This window comes from Quercus suber, unplaced genomic scaffold, assembly GCF_002906115.3.
Source record: "Quercus suber isolate HL8 unplaced genomic scaffold, Cork oak 2.0 scaffold_340, whole genome shotgun sequence".
In the NCBI taxonomy this organism is placed as follows: domain Eukaryota; kingdom Viridiplantae; phylum Streptophyta; class Magnoliopsida; order Fagales; family Fagaceae; genus Quercus; species Quercus suber.
The window spans coordinates 499,951-519,844 of NW_027069792.1; the positions used below are offsets into that span (position 1 = coordinate 499,951).

The following is a 19,894-nucleotide window of genomic DNA, read 5'->3' on the forward strand; positions in this document are numbered from 1 at the left end:
CACAATGTATGCTTTAATATATTTCAACCCATTAATCATCATATTTATAGAAAATAAAAGAATTTCTCATATTTTTAATGTGGAATTAAACATTTGACTAATTTATTATCTTTCCTATTAACTCCCATATTTTTTTCCTAAATTATACTTAATTTTACACTTATTTCTATCAAGTATAAAAATGCATGATTTGTTATGATGTGAAACATAGTTTATGTTATAAAAAATGCATGATTTGCCTCCTAAAACCAAAGCCTTCTAATACTTAAGCTCTCCTTTTCGTCACTTTCCTAGTTAAGTTGGATGAAAAACTTTGTCACAAGAGTTGCGCATGACACCGGCTTACACAGACGGATAGACTATAGTCTATGGCACCATTCTTCACTAGCTTGGAAAAGAAACGTACACAAAAAGGCAAAAAAAAAAAAAAAAATTAGAGTGTTTCAACTTAGGGTGTCATAAGTTGAAAGAATGGTGCTAGAGTGCTAGGATCTAGCTCTATTTTTTATGGTCAGATTAAGACATCAATTAATTTTTGATGCAAATGAGCATTGTACTCTAGATTTTTTATTCAATCACAAAATTTTTTAATAATTGAGCTAATTGGATTATATCCTAAAGTTTACATTAAAAAAAATTATCCATATTTTTAATCCTTAAATCTCCACCAAATGTATCTTTCTGATTAAAATAAAAAATTATCTATATTTTACTTCTAAATTCTAATTTTAACTCACCACATTATCATTTCAAAAATGCAACTGTGGTTCCTAACATTTTGCCCACCAAAAATACCATGGAAACTACGGTTTTGTACATGATAAAGTGAATCTCTTCAATATAGCACCAATCTTGTCCAATCCGCACCACAAGAATCTTTTCAAGGTCAAGATCAAGTAGTTTTGGAGGTTCCTTGTCAAAAATATTTGGTACTCAGACTTTTTTTTTTTGATACATTTGGGCAAGAAGCTGACTTAGCCACAGAATTGTTGACGTGTCATCTCATAATTTGTCTATAGTCTACACATCATCTTTTAAGTATCTGTTTGATAAAAAGCTTTTTATTTTTTACTTTTTTTTTTCTCAGTTTATTTATTTAAATTTATACAAACTAACTTTAAAAAAAAAACAATGTAATCTTTAAATTTTTATCACACATATAACATTTATTAAAAATGATAAAAAATTATATTCATGGTCTCATATTTAATAAATGAATTATTCTAAAAAAAATATTAACAAGTAAATTACGAAAAACTACAGAATATTCAAATGGACACAATTCATCTAATCCCCCAATGTGAAATGACAATAAAGACGAAATTGAAATAGACTAAAAAATATCAGGGACTAAATGAAACATAAATAAAACCATACAAAGACAAAAAAATGAAAACATCTCACAAATAAAGGGTCAAAACAAAAAAGAGAGTTTTTTTTTTTTTGGATTATCAACATTTATTTATTATAAGAAATATCTTCAAAATGGCCAAGGTTTTAGGGAGGTTTCACTGTCATCCTCTTCTTCTTCACACATAGTGAGATTCACACACACTGAGAGTTTCTCTTCCCACTCTTCATTCAAATCCTCTATGAACTATTTATTATTATCATCACCACAATGACATTCGCAGCCTCATTCTCTCCAAGTCCACAACCTCAAATATACACCAACACTTTGAAAAGACCCCTAAAACTCAACCCAAAGTCCCACAAAAACCTCTTCTTCATCTTCAGCTCAAGCTCCAGTGCCTTCTTCAAGCCTTCACTCCCTTCCACCACTACTTTCCCACTCAACCTCAAAACCCCTTCAAACCCAATTCAGTTCCACCCTTTATCAGATTCAATCCATGACAATCTAGTCGAAGACCTTGAGAATTCTGTGAATTCTCACATACCCATTAACGAAATTTGCCAAATTACGCCGCTAGAATCGAGCCCGAGAATCTTCATCCAAGACCCACCTTGGATTGCCTCAATATTCTTGAAGGGTCTGTACAAAAGGGCCAACCAAGAAGTGAAATTGGAGTACAAAGAAATGGAGAAGACGAAGTATAACTTGTTGAGGAGGAGGCAGATTAAGGCGGAGACGGAGGCGTGGGAGAGAATGGTGGAGGAGTATAGGGAGCTAGAAAGAGAAATGTGTGAGAAGAAGTTGGCTCCAACTTTGCCATATGTAAAGGCTTGTTTTTGGGATGGTTTGAGCCTTTGAGGGATGCAATAGAGAAGGAACAGAAGACGCAGCGGACGAAGAAGCATAAGGCGGCGTTTGCACCTCACATTGATTTGTTGCCCGCAGATAAGATGGCGGTTATTGTTATGCATAAGATGATGGGGTTGTTTATGATGGGAAATCAGGAGGGGTATGTTCAGGTTGTTCAGGCTGCAATTCAAGTTGGTGTGGCTATAGAGCAGGAGGTGAGAGATAAAGTTCTGATTTTTTTTTTCCTGTTGCTTTTGGTTTTTCAATTAAAATTAGGTAAATAGTATGTTATTGGTTGTTACTTATATATTATATATATAAAAAGTAAGCTTATTGGTGATTTGCATAGTTTTTAATTAATTTCATTAAGTATGCTGACATCTAGCTATGATTGAAAATATGTTAAGTCTGCAATGTTTTGAACTATGGGGTTTGGTGTTCATGGTGGAGGAACTATTGCCAGAATTTCTCATTGTTTTGAAGTATAATTAAGTCAATCTTAAGAAAACTTGTAAAACATATAGGTTGTGATTACAATCTATTTTCATAATGTTGGTAGCTTTTCTTCAATTTCCTATCGGGTGCTAAATGGATTTACTAGAAAAATATCAACAAATCAGATGTCTGTCTGTGAAGTTAAGAAGTAGAAACTGAATATGGCTTGGACCAAGAGCTAGTGAGCTGTATGCTTGATGGCATTGTCTAAATCTCATGTAATTGTTGCTTGTGTCAGATTCCCATTCCTAGAGTTTGAATGGGCTATTGCCATGGTTCCAAATAGCTCCTGAAGCTGCCAGGATGTTAAAGGGGTCATTCCGAAAGAAAATCAAATGCTCACATACAACAATCTCTTTTGATAAGTAAAAATAGTTAAGAAATATATTTATTTTTAATAATTCAATAGCTGGGGGTGGGGGGATTTGACTCTCACAACAATCTTATGGTCTTGGTTAATATGTGTATCAATTTCAGACAATAGAGAACCATGGTTGCTTTGTATTCTCTTTGTTTATGGCTATGCCTAGAACAGCGGTGGAGGTGTTGGTGTTTGTAGGATGAAATGGGTGCTTTGGCAGGAAAAAATAGGGAGATTTGGTGAGCCATCCCTCGTGTCATGTGGTGCAACTGGGACAGAGGAGCACTAGGCTATTTGAAGGTTCTGAGAAGTCAGTGGCAATTTTGAGATCGCCTTATGATTGGATAGCTGCAAATAATTGCATGACCTTCTCCACTTCACATGATTTCCTGGACCTCCTAAATTCTGTTTCTTCTTTGTTCTATTTTACTTGTTCAGGCACTTATTAAAAAAAAAAAACTTGTTCAGGCAGCTTCTCTTATTTAGCACCCATGTCTGGGGTTTGCATCTTTCTTGTACTTTTATATAATGCTTTACTTGAAAAAAAAAAAAAAAAAAAAAAAAAAAAACCTTGTAAATATGTGGTGTAAATCTTTAGCATTGTCTAAATCTTTTGTAATTATTGCTTGTGTCAGATTCCCATTCCTAGAGTTTGAATGGGCTATTGCCATGGTTCCAAATAGCTCGCTGAAGCTGCCAGGATGTTAAAGGGTTCATTCCGAAAGAAAATCAAACACTCCCATACAGAATCTCTTTTGATAAGTAAAAATAGTTAAGAAATATATTTATTTTTAATAATTCAATAGTTTGGGGTGGGCGGATTTGACACTCACATACAAAATCTTATGGTCTTGGTTAATAAGTGTATGAATTTCAGACAATAGAGAACCATGGTTGCTTTGTATTCTCTTTGTTAATGGCTATGCCTAGAACAGCGGTGGAGGTGTTGGTGTTTGTAGGATGAAATGGGTGCTTTGGCAGGCAAAAAATAATGAGATTTGGTGAGCCATCCCCTCGTGTCATGTGGTGCAATTGGGGACAGAGGAGCACTAGGTCATTTGAAGGTTCTGAATGGCAATTTTGAGATCGCCTTTTGATTGGATAGCTGCAAATAATTGCACGACCTTCTCCACTTCACATGATTTCTTGGACCTCCTAAATTTTGTTTCTTCTTTGTTCTATTTTACTTGTTCAGGCACTTATTAAAAAAAAAAAACTTGTTCAGTCGGCTTCTCTTATTTAGCACCCATGTTCTGGGGTTTGCATCTTTCTTGTACTTTAATATAATGCTTTACTTGTATAAAAAAAAAAAAAAACCCGTAAATATGTGGTGTAGTTGCTTGATCTTATTATTATTATTATTTTCTCAGGTTAGAATTCATAGTTTCTTGGAGAAAACTAAACATTCCCAGAGCAAGGTGATTGTAGCTGATATTGAAGATGGTCTGCACAAGGAGAAGCAGATACTCAGAAAACGAGTAAATAGTTTAATTAGAAAGAGAAAACTAAAGGAGGCACAGAAGCTATTGAAGAAAGAAGAATTTAAGCCTTGGGGTCGAGATACCCAGGCTAAGGTTTGTGGCTATTTTGAATTTTCTTCCTCACTGGGCTAATATGTCAAAATTTCCTATTTATATTTTATTATTTTCTAAATTTGGAAATTAATTGTCGCTAAATGCAATTTTGCAGCTGGGAAGTCGTTTGATAGAATTATTAACTGAAACAGCTTATGTACAACCTCCACTTAACCAGTCAGCGGATGGTCCACCTGACATTCGACCTGCATTCAGGCATAAATTTAAACCTGTAACAAAGAATTCAGGGTGAGAAGTTAATCTTTTTTCTTTTCCACCAGCAAATTATCTTTTAGGACTGGACCCAATGCTTCTAAATTATGATCACCTTCACACGGTCAATCATTTGGCCTTTTCTCAAGATCGGAATTTGATTAATCTTTGTTAGTATTTGATGCTTAAGTTCTTCATATATATATATATATATATATATTTATACTATGAACCTGACCAGTGGTGAACTTTTATTCACTCGTGTCAATATTGTCATTCTGAATCATTCTTGCTCCTTGTAGACGGAAAATTGTGAAGAATTATGGAATTATAGAATGTGACCCTCTAATCCTTATGGGGCTTGATAAAACTGTAAGTTAAGTCATCTCTTTTTGCTTTGATGTTACCTGTTTCGTGCATTAGAAATTAGTTGGGATTATGAACTCAATTATGCATTGTCATTTGGTGCAATTCTCTGACTTGAAATAGAAAAAAAAAACATACCACTTTGATCTGTGATTTACCCATTTGATCCACTTAAGACAATCAAATTATCAGAATCTAGTATATGTAAATGCATTGGCTTAATATTTCTTTCTTTTTCTCCCTATGATTTGATTGTATCTGTTTCAAGGGCAGTGTGTTTACACTCGTAAACACATTGTCCTTTTTCATCAATAAAACTCTTATTATCTATCAAAAAAAATATTTCTTTCTTTTTCTACATATTAGCTAACATGTTGTCCAAGATATTGCATTTGAACGGACTTCATAATTTTTCAATTCTTTTCTTTGGGGTGGTTCTAGCAAAAGATGACATGAAGTTTCTAAGTGGGATTATTCATCTTTCACTCAAGTGCATATTAGTCATGATAATATTGTCAAACCATTTGTAATTTCATGTAGAGATTCTGAGCACGGTGCAGGTATTGTGGACATGCATTTGCTTTTAACTTCTGCTACTTAATTACTATTGTATGTCTTTGTTTCTGTGCAGGCTAAGCATGCGTTGATTCCTTATGTGCCCATGTTGGTACCTCCCAAAAAATGGAAAGGGTATGATATAGATAGAATCAGTGATCTTAATGTTGAAGTTTCTCTTAGGAAGACTTGTTATTGGGTATGCTTATGTGGCTGTAAAGCTAACATGCTTGGTTAAGTTCTCCATCCCTTCCAAAAATGAAACAATAATTGATCTATGAGTGGAAAATTAAAAATTGTAATTATTGGAACTTAATAATTGACTTGAAATAGAAGAGAATAATTGGCAGTCGGCACTCTGCCGCCTGAATATTGTTAATATTTTGCAATTCTTATTTTAAAAATCTTTTGAAACTCCCACCAGGTATGACAAGGGTGGGCATTTATTCCTACCTTCTTATGTCATGCGTACTCACGGATCTAGGAAGCAACAGGATGCAGTAAAGAATGTTCCTGTTAAGCAGATGCAAAAGGTTTTTGAGGTAAGAGAAATAATTAAAGTTCTCTTATTTGCTTAATTCATCTCTTTTCTAGTGGTAGTAGGCCGAGGCCATAGATGGTGGCCATCTTTGTTGGTTATTTCCCTGTTCCATTTTTTTATTCCATTTTGTTTTTTCCCTTCCTTTGATTGTTGTAACTTCACGTTAAACTTAGCCTTGAAGATGCAAAGCTTGTTTTTTGTTGATGTGAGCATCAAAGGAGAGTGGCACATTTACTTTTGGAATTGCATTTAATTATCAGTTTTCCCTTTTTGTGTTTAAAAAAAAAACATTTTAATAACTAGTTTTGTCTTTGTTTTACTTTCAACAGTTTCTCTACCAGTAATCATGTATAAGGACATATAAAATTCTAGACTGACTCATAATTTAAATGTATTCTGATTTGTGGCTTTCTGGATGTTGTTTCAACACGTTGTGTTAGTTTCTAAATGCAGAACACTCTTTCTAGATGCATCATGCATGATCACAGTTTGGATCTGATTGATAATGCTTCTTTAACCTAGGGCTTGGTTTTAACTTTTTCTTCATCATGAAGTTGTTGACCTATTTCTGTTCTGAATGCACAGGCTCTGGATATGCTTGGTAACACCAAATGGAGAGTAAATAGAAGAGTATTTAGTGTAGTGGAGAGCATTTGGGCTAGAGGAGGCAATATTGCTGGCTTGGTTGATTGTGAAGATGTGAGTACCTAATGAAGTTTAACATCTGAGAAACAACAATGTCTCTCTTTTTTTTTCTTTTCCTTTCTTTTTTCTTTTTTGAAACATATATTTTGTATTCTACATTTCTTAAATTATTACAAAAAAAAGGTTGTATCCTACTTTTGCATTACTGTCTTGTGAGCATTATTGAAATTAGTGTTTTCAAGGGATGCCATAAAGGTAGGGGCAACAAATTTGCACTGAGACATAGATTGATTGCCTCTAGGCATAGATATTCCCTGTGGACACCTGAAAGGTATTCTTTGCATCTGTTGGCATAAGCATGTACATCACATGGTGGGATTTGTTTTCCCCATGTAGCCATACCAGGCAAACCTTTTGTTGACTGCTCCTCTATTATAGATTTTGTGGTTTGAAGTAAGCCACGGTCACCTTTAGAGCCAATCATTATTAAACCAAACTATCAATATTCTTCTACCTTTCACAACTGGTGAGGCCAAACAAAGCTTTCTTAAATTGAGTTGAGGGAAAACAGAGTACAGCAGTGTTGGCAACAAATTCCTACTTGCTGTGAGTTTCTCTCTAGAAATCGATCTCAGCTAGTGTTTCTGTTTTGTCCTCCTAAAAGAAATCCTTGCCTTTATTCTGCACGTATTCATTGATTTTAGTTTCCTTTATCTTTGGTGCAAATTTTCCTCACAAAACTGGTTCAATCAAAGTTTTTTCTTCCAGTTTTCAGTTTGCTGGATGTTGGTTGGGCAATATTTGAGGACTTAAGCGTTCCTGCTTTTCAGTTTGCTCAGTTGCGATAGGCATGTGTAGCTGATTGTTAGTTCTGCATTTCTTTATTTTTCAACTTTTAGTATATAATTAGTCCTATTATTGCAGTTTTCAGCTGCATATTCTTAACAATATGTGCAAATGTACTCTGTTGTGTTAAATGTTTACTATTTAATTTGGGATGACAACTTCATTTTTTGAAAATTTTCATCTATGATTGAATAATTAAAATGAGATTTTTTTTTTTTTTTAAATAAATTGTCAATTACATCAATGAGGACGACCGCTAGGGAAGTCTGGCTTACACTGGCTGAAGATACATTTAGCGAACCTGTATTCAGGTGGTGTTGAGAAGCTTTCACACGATGGACGTCTAGCCTTTGTTGATAATCATCTCGATGATATATTTGATTCAGCAGACAACCCTGTTAATGGAAACCAGTGGTGGTTAACAGCTGAAGATCCTTTTCAATTCTTAGCTGCTTGTATTAATCTTTCAGAAGCCTTGAGAAGCTCATCACCACAACCGTTCTCCCACCTGCCGATTCATCAGGTTAGCGATTCATCTGAAGCTTAAAGTAGTGAAAATAAAAATCTAGCTCATGCCAATTCTCCAAAATGAAATATATTGTTAATTTTTTTAATAATTATTAACTTGATTTCTGATTAAATCATCCCTTATTATTTTATATAAATTCAAAGAAAAATGAAAATGTACTTTTCCTCTGCTGCATCTCTAAATTGCCAGGACATGAAAATATCTTTAGGCTCGTCCTTATTGTAGATATCCTCTATATTTGTATGAATATCTGGCACACTGAGAAGTTGTTAGTTCAAAGGGAAACTTTTGTTTCTTTTGCAGCATGGAGCAATATCAAAGTTCTTTTTCTATTTTCCTTGTGACTAACAGGCACTGTTAATTTTGTCAATTTTCCCACCAAATATCTAATTGAGGTGTTCTTGGATTTGTAAGGACCTGATGTGGAGCAAAGTCCTTAAACTATTTTAGTTACTCTTTCTGCTAGACTCAGAATGAACTTGATGAATTTTCTTCGTTTCTCATCAAATATGCTATTATTGTCATAGGCTGGACCTCTGGAGAATGTCATCTTACTATCATAATGTTAACTTTTTTAAGTCTGATAATTCACATAATTGTGTAGAAGTAATCAAGTTAATACTTTTAAATTCCATTATAGCCAGATGTTATTGGAATAAAGTTAACACACTCGTGACAGCATGTCTTTGATAAGAGACAATTCTGTTAAAGTCACAACAGTGATTTCTATGTGCATGGGTTTATAAAGTAGCATATACTAGGCTATCATTTCGGATTTTGGATCAACTTTTGATGTTTAAAATATTCTTAAAGAAGTCATCAGATATTTTCATGTAAGTCATATACGGAGGTCACTAACTATCGATTTGTGATTTGTATGCCATCTTCTTTCTGTGCTGCAATCTGTGTTGAGTTTTGCCACTTTAAAGAAACGTGTGAGAGTGACCTATTACCTCATGCCTTTTTCACTAAATTTTGTTGATATTTTTCTTGCTTGTATTTGTATCGATGCCATTTCCATTTTTTTTTCTAGAACTAAAAGATATCTATTATCTCATGTTGATTTTTTTATCCCTTTCCTTGGGCGTTCTTGATAATTTTCTTGCATAATTCTTTATTATATACCTTTTCATCGTTTCTTTACCTTTCTTATATTAATGTTTCTTTATTCAGTGTTTTTTTTGGGAGTATATTATTAATGCAGAGCTCAATATTTTTAGGATGGTTCATGCAATGGTTTACAGCACTATGCAGCACTGGGAAGAGATAGTGTAAGTTTGCTTTGTCCACATGTACACTTTTTGTTATCTGCACTAGATGATTTATTCTTTGCTCGTCACACTCCAGATGTGTTGCCTTATTAGATTTTTGTGTTTCCTGGAAATAAATGGTTCCAGAACTCATAAGGCTGATGATACAATATAATTTAATATTCATTTATGGCTCTGGTGGGTACTTGGACTAAGTTAATTTGGTAGATCAACTTAAATTCCATTTGTTTTCATTTTTGGTCACAATATTTTTTTTTATCTTCTTTTTTGAATGCAATTTTGTGCTGGAAATTTTAGAAATTGTTTCCTTTTCCTTATTTCACTTTGCAATTATTTTGAGATGCCTTTACCAGCATCATCCTTTCATGTTATTCAACTTGTTCTGTAATATAGCTTCATGAACATATAATGTCAATGATGAGCACCCTTTTCTATTATCAGACTTATTTTTCTTTTAAAATTTTCATTGTTGTTTGTAAAAATCTAGAAGGTCCTTAATGATTGACTTATTCCCAGCCCTGATGTTCTAGCCATTTTGCTGGAAATCATCTCTTTTAGCAACCTAGGAGGCATGCTTTAATCACGGTTGGTGTTCTGAGTTGCTAAATATGAAGAGCATTGATATGAAAATCATTCTACTACTTGATTTGAAATCTGGTTTAAACTCTACTTCTGTAGCTTTATGCAATCATTTACTACTGCAAAATTGATTTTGAAATCCTTGCTTAGTGCTTGCCAAGTGTAAAATGTTGTAAAAGCTGTGCCTGAAATTCTATTTGTCTCTTTCTTTGATCAGAACATTTTATCTGATTCCTTACATTATACAATCTGATCATTGAGTACGTAGGTATAAGATCTTTGTTTTGCTGATTGATTTGAAATGCAATTGTGTCCTAACTTGTCTCCTGTGGTAAATTCATGTTCTCAGATGGAAGCAGCTGCAGTCAACTTAACTGCTGGTGACAAACCTGCTGATGTTTACTCTGAAATTGCTGTGAGGTGTTTTAAGATTTAGTTTTAGCATATTAACTTATCATTCCTCCCATAGGTCTCAGAGACACATTTGATGTCTTCTGAACACACACTTAACAGTTTATGTTCCGTTTAGTGAAAGCTCAACGGTCAACACTTCTGTGTAATACTTCCATTGCCTTATCTTCTAAATGTTAATGTGGGCAGGGTGCATGACATTATGAAAAGGGACAGCAACAAGGACCCAGCTACAAATCCACATGCTTTATTAGCGAAGGTCTTAATTGATCAGGTTGGTCTTCCTCATTTCTTCTGAGTTTTGCATTGTACTACAAAAGAAATTATTTACATGTCAAAATTTCTAATTTTTAAAATACTTTTTGCCCTTTTCAACTGACAGTTTTAGGTTGTTGAAGCTTTCAGGTTGATCGGAAATTGGTGAAACAAACAGTGATGACTTCGGTATATGGGGTTACTTATGTTGGGGCACGGGAGCAGATAAAAAGAAGACTAGAGGAGAAAGGTCTCATTACTGATGACAGACTACTGTTTACTGCAGCTTGCTATGGTGCTAAAGTAAGCAACCAGCCGCTTAAACAGTTGGGATTTGGTTCTAGCTATTAGAGACCATATTTGCCTTGNAACTTCATTTTTTGAAAATTTTCATCTATGATTGAATAATTAAAATGAGATTTTTTTTTTTTTTTAAATAAATTGTCAATTACATCAATCTTTTCAAGGCCCTTGCCTCACCTCAGGGTTGAGACATCACACCTTTGCCTTTTTGCTGTTTTAGTATATGCTTGTGAGGATGCGGTACTTGCAACAATATTATTATGGTTTTGGCAGATGCAGGATGCCAGCACCCACCAAGTGATGGCTTCCATTTTGCCAATATTCTCTTTAACACCAAAATTGACTTGGTTGAATGATCCATGATATTAATTTTTGGTGAAAATGCCATTTTAGTTCCTAGATTGGGGTCACTATCAATTTGGTCATTATATTTTTGGTATTTAGTCAATTTGGTCATTGTTATTTTTAACTTGTAGTCAATTTGGTCCTTTTTGTCAACTCACTAATGGAAATTGATTGCGAGTTGACTACAAGTTGAAAATAATAGAGACCAAATTGACTGTTACTAAAATGTGGGACCAAATTGATAGTGACCCCAAAATGTAGGGACCAAAATGATATTTTTTTTTTTTGCTAATAGATCCATGATATTAGATAATTATATTATTCCCCTGACACGTTGAGACAACCCATAAGAAATGCTATTGACTAAAGATCACTCAATCAATTGCTTTGTGGTGTCCTGGCTTGAATTTTGTAGTCAATTTGGTCATTTCCGTCAACTCACTAATAGAAATTGATTGCGAGTTGACTACAAGTTGAAAATAACAAGGACCAAATTGACTGTTAGCAAAATGAAACAGTTTATGTTCCGTTTAGTGAAAGCTCAACGGTCAACACTTCTGTGTAATACTTCCATTGCCTTATCTTCTAAATGTTAATGTGGGCAGGGTGCATGACATTATGAAAAGGGACAGCAACAAGGACCCAGCTACAAATCCACATGCTTTATTAGCGAAGGTCTTAATTGATCAGGTTGGTCTTCCTCATTTCTTCTGAGTTTTGCATTGTACTACAAAAGAAATTATTTACATGTCAAAATTTCTAATTTTTAAAATACTTTTTGCCCTTTTCAACTGACAGTTTTAGGTTGTTGAAGCTTTCAGGTTGATCGGAAATTGGTGAAACAAACAGTGATGACTTCAGTATATGGGGTTACTTATGTTGGGGCACGGGAGCAGATAAAAAGAAGACTAGAGGAGAAAGGTCTCATTACTGATGACAGACTACTGTTTACTGCAGCTTGCTATGGTGCTAAAGTAAGCAACCAGGCTCTTAAACAGTTGGGATTTGGTTCTAGCTATTAGAGACCATATTTGCCTCGAAATGCATATTCTACTAAAATGTTAGGGGGTCTGGGGTTACATGCGTTTCTTGGATTTATTTATGAAGAAAATTCTCCAGGAAGTTGAAGATAGATTGCAAAGTCAGCCAGTTTGGTGTTATATTTCAAGTATCAGGTTTTAGACCTAGATGATGGTCTTGCATAACAGCATAATTATAAGTTATTATATAATGGTTTTTGGGTTATGCTATTTCTGAACCCATTTTAGATTGTTCCACACCATCATGTGAGTGATGGTGGGACCCACTGTGGAACCCATCTCCACATGATGATTGATGCAGAGTAATACCAGACCTGTGTGGAAATATAATTTCCCATAGTTCTTTGAATCTTATATTTACATGCTTTTGTGATTCTAAACACTAGCATTTTACATCTGAATTTTCCTGTCGACAATTTATTCTCTTTTTTATAGGTAACATTGGCTGCCCTTGGAGAGATTTTTGAAGCTGCACGTGGCATTATGGGTTGGCTTGGTGATTGTGCCAAGGTATATGCGTTCTTGTCAATATCTGGATATTAAATTTCACTGACAGCCCTATGGTGGATATAGAACATTTTGTTGTAGTTTTTTAATTGTTGGATTGACAGTGAACTCTAGCTCAAATGGAATTTCCTGTTCCCACATGAATGGGTGGAGTGTGTGTAATTACAAATAAATAAATAAATCTGAACTGTTGGATTATGAACTTCTGTAGGTAATTGCTTCAGAAAATCAGCCTGTGCGTTGGACCACTCCTCTTGGTCTCCCAGTTGTACAACCCTACTGCAGAAGTGAAAGGCATCTTGTGAGTGTGACATCTGACTATTACTGATCCAAATAGAGGTCATGTACATTTTGTAATATCCTTAATGGCTGGCACAAGGAAATGGAAATGGTTTATGAGTAAATTATTAGGGATAGGGCTGTTTGGTAAGAGATCATCAATAGACAATCAGTGAGTATCTCATCAGCTGCACTGGGGGAAAAATTGTGTTAAAACCCAAAAAAAAAAAAAAAATGGTACGGTATTCACCAAATCTGCAGCCTCAAGTTTTGTTGCCACTCAAGTCATTTCACATCACCAGAAAGTCGAGGTCACACCATTATTCCATATGCCAGTGAGTCAGTGACTATTGAATCATCTATCCACACAACATGTTTTAAGCAACAAGATAACCATTTTTTTTTTTTTTTTGGGTTTTAACACAATTTTTCCCCCAGTGCAGCTGATGAGATACTCACTGATTGTCTATTGATGATCTCTTACCAAACAGCCCTATCCCTAATAATTTACTCATAAACCATTTCCATTTCCTTGTGCCAGCCATTAAGGATATTACAAAATGTACATGACCTCTATTTGGATCAGTAATAGTCAGATGTCACACTCACAAGATGCCTTTCACTTCTGCAGTAGGGTTGTACAACTGGGAGACCAAGAGGAGTGGTCCAACGCACAGGCTGATTTTCTGAAGCAATTACCTACAGAAGTTCATAATCCAACAGTTCAGATTTATTTATTTATTTGTAATTACACACACTCCACCCATTCATGTGGGAACAGGAAATTCCATTTGAGCTAGAGTTCACTGTCAATCCAACAATTAAAAAACTACAACAAAATGTTCTATATCCACCATAGGGCTGTCAGTGAAATTTAATATCCAGATATTGACAAGAACGCATATACCTTGGCACAATCACCAAGCCAACCCATAATGCCACGTGCAGCTTCAAAAATCTCTCCAAGGGCAGCCAATGTTACCTATAAAAAAGAGAATAAATTGTCGACAGGAAAATTCAGATGTAAAATGCTAGTGTTTAGAATCACAAAAGCATGTAAATATAAGATTCAAAGAACTACGGGAAATTATATTTCCACACAGGTCTGGTATTACTCTGCATCAATCATCATGTGGAGATGGGTTCCACAGTGGGTCCCACCATCACTCACATGATGGTGTGGAACAATCTAAAATGGGTTCAGAAATAGCATAACCCAAAAACCATTATATAATAACTTATAATTATGCTGTTATGCAAGACCATCATCTAGGTCTAAAACCTGATACTTGAAATATAACACCAAACTGGCTGACTTTGCAATCTATCTTCAACTTCCTGGAGAATTTTCTTCATAAATAAATCCAAGAAACGCATGTAACCCCAGACCCCCTAACATTTTAGTAGAATATGCATTTCGAGGCAAATATGGTCTCTAATAGCTAGAACCAAATCCCAACTGTTTAAGAGCCTGGTTGCTTACTTTAGCACCATAGCAAGCTGCAGTAANGGGGGGGGGGGGGTTGGTGTTCCAACAGTGTTTATTTTATTTTTTTTGATAAGTAAGAATGATATATATACGAAAGGCTACTCTATGCATGAAGAACAAAGAGCAAACCTAGGAAATACAAGAATAGGAAAACAGAGAAAAACATAAAAGAAAACTAAATAATAGAAAAATTACAAAAGAGAAAGGAGCAAAGAAAAGAAGGGAGGAAATCACTAGACGTGAGTCCCTATGCCCGAGACCAATCAAAAAGAGTTCCACTAAAAGAAGCAAGCATCTGATCACTGAAGCTATCCAAATCTTCAAAAGTCCTCCGATTTCATTCCTTCCAAATACACCATAGGATGCACAACGGGACTAAGTTCCAAATCTGAGACGAATGCTTCCCCAGCCAATTCCACCAGCCAAATGGCAAGTCTGGAATCGAACTAGGTATAACCCAAGACAAGCCAAAAGTTGTAAAGACAAAGCTCCATAACCGATAAGCCATCTTACAATGAAGAAGTAAGCGGTCAACCGTCTCTCCACAATGACAACACATAATGCACCAATCTACAAAGACCAATCTCCTTAATCTCAAGTTATCTCCCATAAGGATCTTATTCCAAGCTACACATCAAACAAAAAAAGAAACTCGCCTAGAGGCCTTTACTCTTCAAATAGCTTTCCAAGGAAAGACCGTTGAGGGAGAATCCCTTAATTTGTTATAAAACGACTGGATGTCAAAAACCCCATTAGGCTTTAATTTCCATCTCATTCAGTCTCCAACATCCATAGGAGAAGTATTGGCTCCCAATATATGAAGAAAATGCAGCCCTTCATCCATCTCCCAATTATTAAAATCTCTAAGAAAATGAACATCCCAAATTCTTCTCTCCTCCGCCCCTTGCCTTAGCAAAAAAGCTTCAACAAGAACCTCCACATCAATGGCAATACCATACAGCCTTGGAAAAGCCAATTGAAAGGGTTAATCCCCATACCACCCATCTTGCCAAAACTTCACTCTATTCCCCAACCCATCAACAAACTGACAATTTTTGCTGAAATCCTCCCATCCCATGCGAATACCTCTCCACAAACCACACCCATTAACTCCCCTCCCCAGCTTTGAGGTCCATTCCCCTGAATCTTTCCCATATTTTGAAGCTACCACCCTCCTCCATAACCGATCCTCTTCCTTCCCAAACCGCCACAACCATTTTCCCAGTAAGGCCTTATTAAAAATAGTAAGTTTCCTTATCCCCAAGCCACCATTGGCTATAGGTGCACAAACTTTATCCCATCCTACCAAATAAATCTTGCTATCACCCCACAAAAAATCCCTTTGCAACTTTTCAATTTTATTAGCCACATGAGTAGGAGTTGTGAATAATGAAAGAAAGTAAGTCGGAAGACTAGATAGCGTACTCTTGTATAACATCAAACGACCCCCTTTAGACAAGTACAACTTCTTCCACCCAGCTAATTTCCACTCAATTTTTTCCAAGATTGGATTCCAAATTGAAGGGCCTTATGGGGTTTATCTTTGTTTGGAAGAGCATAAGAAAAGGGTGTGAGAAGCTCTGTAGTTGTGTTAGTTTTAAGGTAGGGGACAGTTCTTCTATTATATTTGGCATGATCCTTGGTGTGGAGGACCTCCTTTAAAAGAGATTTCCCTGAACTGTATGGCATTTCTCGTCACAGAGATGCATCAGTAGCAGAGCTAATCTCTCTCTTAGGGGACAGCTACCACTGGAATATTAATTTTCATTTGATCGGTCCAAGATTGGGAGTTAGAGTCTGTGGCCTCCTCATAGAGTTGCTATATTTTGGAGTGTGGAAAGGGGAAGGGGTGGATAAGATATGGTGGAAACCGTCTGCTTGGGGAACTTTAGATGTTAGATCCTTCTATAAAGCTTTACAAATCCCCTTCTCATATTCCTTTTCCGTGGAAGACTGCGTGGAGCTCCAAAGTGCCTTCAAGGATTAATTTCTTTGTATGGACAATGGTGTTGGGTAGAATTTTGACTAATGATAATTTGAGGAAGCATCAGCTTGTTGTGGATTGGTGTTGTTTGTGTAAGAGGGCAGGGAAGTCTTCTAACCATCTTTTCTTGCATTGGCCGATAGCTAGTCAGTTGTGGAGTATGGTGTCTACACTTTTTGGGGGTTTTTTGTGTTTTGCCCGAGGATGTAGTGGATTTAGGCCAGGCAAGTTTAGGAAGCATAGAAATGGGGTGATTTGGAAGTTGGACATGGTTCCCCATTGTTTGATGTGGGGTATTTGGAGGGAGAGAAATGCTTGAACTTTCGAAGGAAACAGAAGTTCCATTTTTTTGTTACCAATAAACAAATAAAAAAAGCTACAATTTACTGAATTTATCCGATTTTTTGTCTCAACACACTGAATTTCATAATCTTGCTTCAAATTTGACTTGCACTTAGATGTGTAAGGCTTTGATATATTAATATCAAATTTGTCAGTATGATGTGTAATTGTTTCTCTATGTTACCACAACTTTCCAAAATTTCATAATCTCGCTTCAAATTTGACTTGCACTTAGATGTGCTTCAAGGCTTTGATACATTAATATCATGACACATGGTATGAAAATATGAATATCATGCTAAAAGTGAAAAATTAAAGTTGAATTGTGACTACTCAAGTATAAGAAGCACTGTTTATCATTAAAAAAATCTAATATATTTGGCTTTTGTTGAATGTAAAAAAAAAAAAAAAAAAAAAATTCTGACTTGTCTATATATGTGAAACTTCAATCCTGCTATATGTGCTACTTGTGAAGATCTGAGAGAGAAACTGTGTTAAAAAGCCGTTTTACTTTCTACATCAATTCTCATGATCCTGTCAAATAAATTTGTTTACAGGGGTGCACGACTCCTTCTGGACACATGCGAGTGATGTGGACAAAATGAATCAGATACTTCGAGAAAAGTTTGTGGAGCTTTATAGCAGGCCAATACTTGAAAATGTAAGTATGACCTAAATTAACTAGCGAAATTTTTAATTGAAAGCTATCGTGGGCTTGTATTTGCTACGAAACAATTTCAGGGTCTCTCTGCTCCCCTCCCAAAAAAAGTCCTTTGCTAGGGAAAATAAGTGGATTTAAAAGTGTCACTTTTTCAGCAACTTAACTAGAATGCTTTGTGTATTATGACGCATTCCAATGTTGGGAGAAAACTTGCAGCCCTTTCTTCTGTGACTTTATTAGAAGGCTTTTTAATATAAAATGGCACTTCAAACAATGCCTTGAATCAGGTAATATGCAGAAACCCATTTTACAAATGACACACACACACACTGACATTTATAGCGTGCCAATACTTGAAATGTAAGCACCATGACCCTGTTTCTCTTCATTAACAAGAGGCCTAAATCGAGAACTGACATGAGTCTATGTTAACTTTACCTAGGGAAGAATGAATAGATATTCCCAAATGAATGATTTCCTGAGACATCAACATAATAATCATCTTCTTAAAAATACCAATAATAATAAAGAAATAAATTAATTGTCTCTTGCAAAGGGAAAACAGGAAATGAATCTAAAAGCTGTGGCACTTCCCTATGTGATGAATAAGTTGATTGTATGGCCGATGTGGACAATGGACACCTACAAAAAGGTAACTGTAAGGACACCGGTGTGATGCTGGCGGCAAGGTCTTTGATGCTAAAGGCATTGAACATTCTCCTTTTTGGAAAAGAAGTAGTGGAATTTTCGTTTATAATGAGGCTTGATGGCAAATATTTGCTTGGCCAGTTGGCTGCATCAAAGTGTAGAGATGCATAAATTGATATATACACATGCACATACATAATACACCGGAGAGACACCACATCCTCATATATTGCTTCCAATCTCCAGTTTTGATTTATTCATCAGGATCATTGATTGTAATTAAATTTATCAGACTATTTTTTTTTTTCTTTTTCTTGGAGAAAAGGGAAAAAAGAATGAATATCCCATCTTTCTCATTTGACATTATTATAGCTTTTAATTCTTCTTGTCTCCAGTTGCTTGAGAGCTTCCAGACATCATATCCAGAACTGATGTTTCCTCCCCTCCCAGAGAGAGGTGACTTTGACTTGCGAAAGGTTCTTGAATCTCCATACTTTTTCAACTGATCCTTCATACAAGAGCAACAATCATATCCTTATGTAGAAGCATTATTACATCTGATGCAAAAAGTGTCATCGAGTTTTCTGAGGAAATTCATCCACCAAAGTGGACTTGAAATTGGAGTGGGAAAGAGCAGCACGGGGTTGCCTCTGTAGAGGCTGAGAAGTGGACAAATTTGATCCATGCTATTTCCTGCAAGTACTGCTGGGACTATTGTCCTGATATAGTGATTAAAATCATAGCAGAACAGGCTGGTTTTGGATTGAAGGCTATGGAAGGCAGCTTGATCAGGAGGCTGTTTGCTGAAATTCTCCATAATGAAAATTTATACTACTACATTGGTTGATTTTTTGAGGGGAAGATAGACGCAGATGAAATATTTGCCGCAAATGTTTCTTTGCAATAGGAGCTAATTTTGAGAGGTCATCTTAGGGATGCAAAATCAAGAGTTTTCTTTGTAGCTTTTTTATTTTTTGTGGGGGGAAGAAGGGGGGGAACAATTGTTCCCATGTAATTTGTTGTACACATGTTGTATCAAATAGACAGGAAGGGATTTACTGTAATATTCATATGTTAAAAAGGCAAACTCAAGTGCATCTCTGGGCTAGATAATAAACTTGAAAGGATTTTCCTCCCTTTTTTGTGAAATCCTTTTTCATACTGAATATTGAAATAGCAAAAGAAAAATTATGGATGTTTAGTACAAAGGAAGGGATTTACTGTAATATTCATATGTTAAAAAGGCAAACTCAAGTGCATCTCTGGGCTAGATAATAAACTTGAAAGGATTTTCCTCCCTTTTTTGTGAAATCCTTTTTCATACTGAATATTGAAATAGCAAAAGAAAAATTATGGATGTTTAGTACATGTTTCAGCCTTGTATGCAGCTTTTGACTGGTTGATTTCTAGAGACCAAAAGTTCTTGTGAAATGAACTGTTGAGACTTTAGAG

At 35.4% G+C, this 19,894-nt stretch overlaps 1 protein-coding gene and 1 long non-coding RNA gene across 2 annotated transcripts; one reads left to right on the top strand and one right to left on the bottom strand.

Moving 5' to 3' along the window:
* Positions 1–1,476: 1,476 nt before the first annotated feature.
* On the top strand, positions 1,477–19,603 carry LOC112017757 (DNA-directed RNA polymerase 3, chloroplastic). The gene is given in 18 exon segments (XM_065759763.1): positions 1,477–2,174; positions 2,177–2,418; positions 4,430–4,633; positions 4,749–4,882; positions 5,149–5,218; positions 5,844–5,902; positions 6,192–6,309; positions 6,894–7,017; positions 7,255–7,284; positions 8,048–8,322; positions 9,549–9,599; positions 10,528–10,598; positions 10,779–10,863; positions 10,995–11,147; positions 12,968–13,042; positions 13,251–13,364; positions 17,666–17,794; positions 18,838–19,603. Coding segments are annotated over 18 exon segments (2,598 nt in total). The 5' UTR covers positions 1,477–1,621; the 3' UTR covers positions 18,949–19,603.
* On the bottom strand, positions 13,558–14,827 carry LOC136061673 (uncharacterized). Its single transcript, XR_010623515.1, has 3 exons — positions 14,802–14,827; positions 14,226–14,300; positions 13,558–14,017 (listed from the first exon to the last, which is right to left on the bottom strand). It is a non-coding gene; the product is annotated as an uncharacterized LOC136061673 (long non-coding RNA).
* Positions 19,604–19,894: the final 291 nt, after the last annotated feature.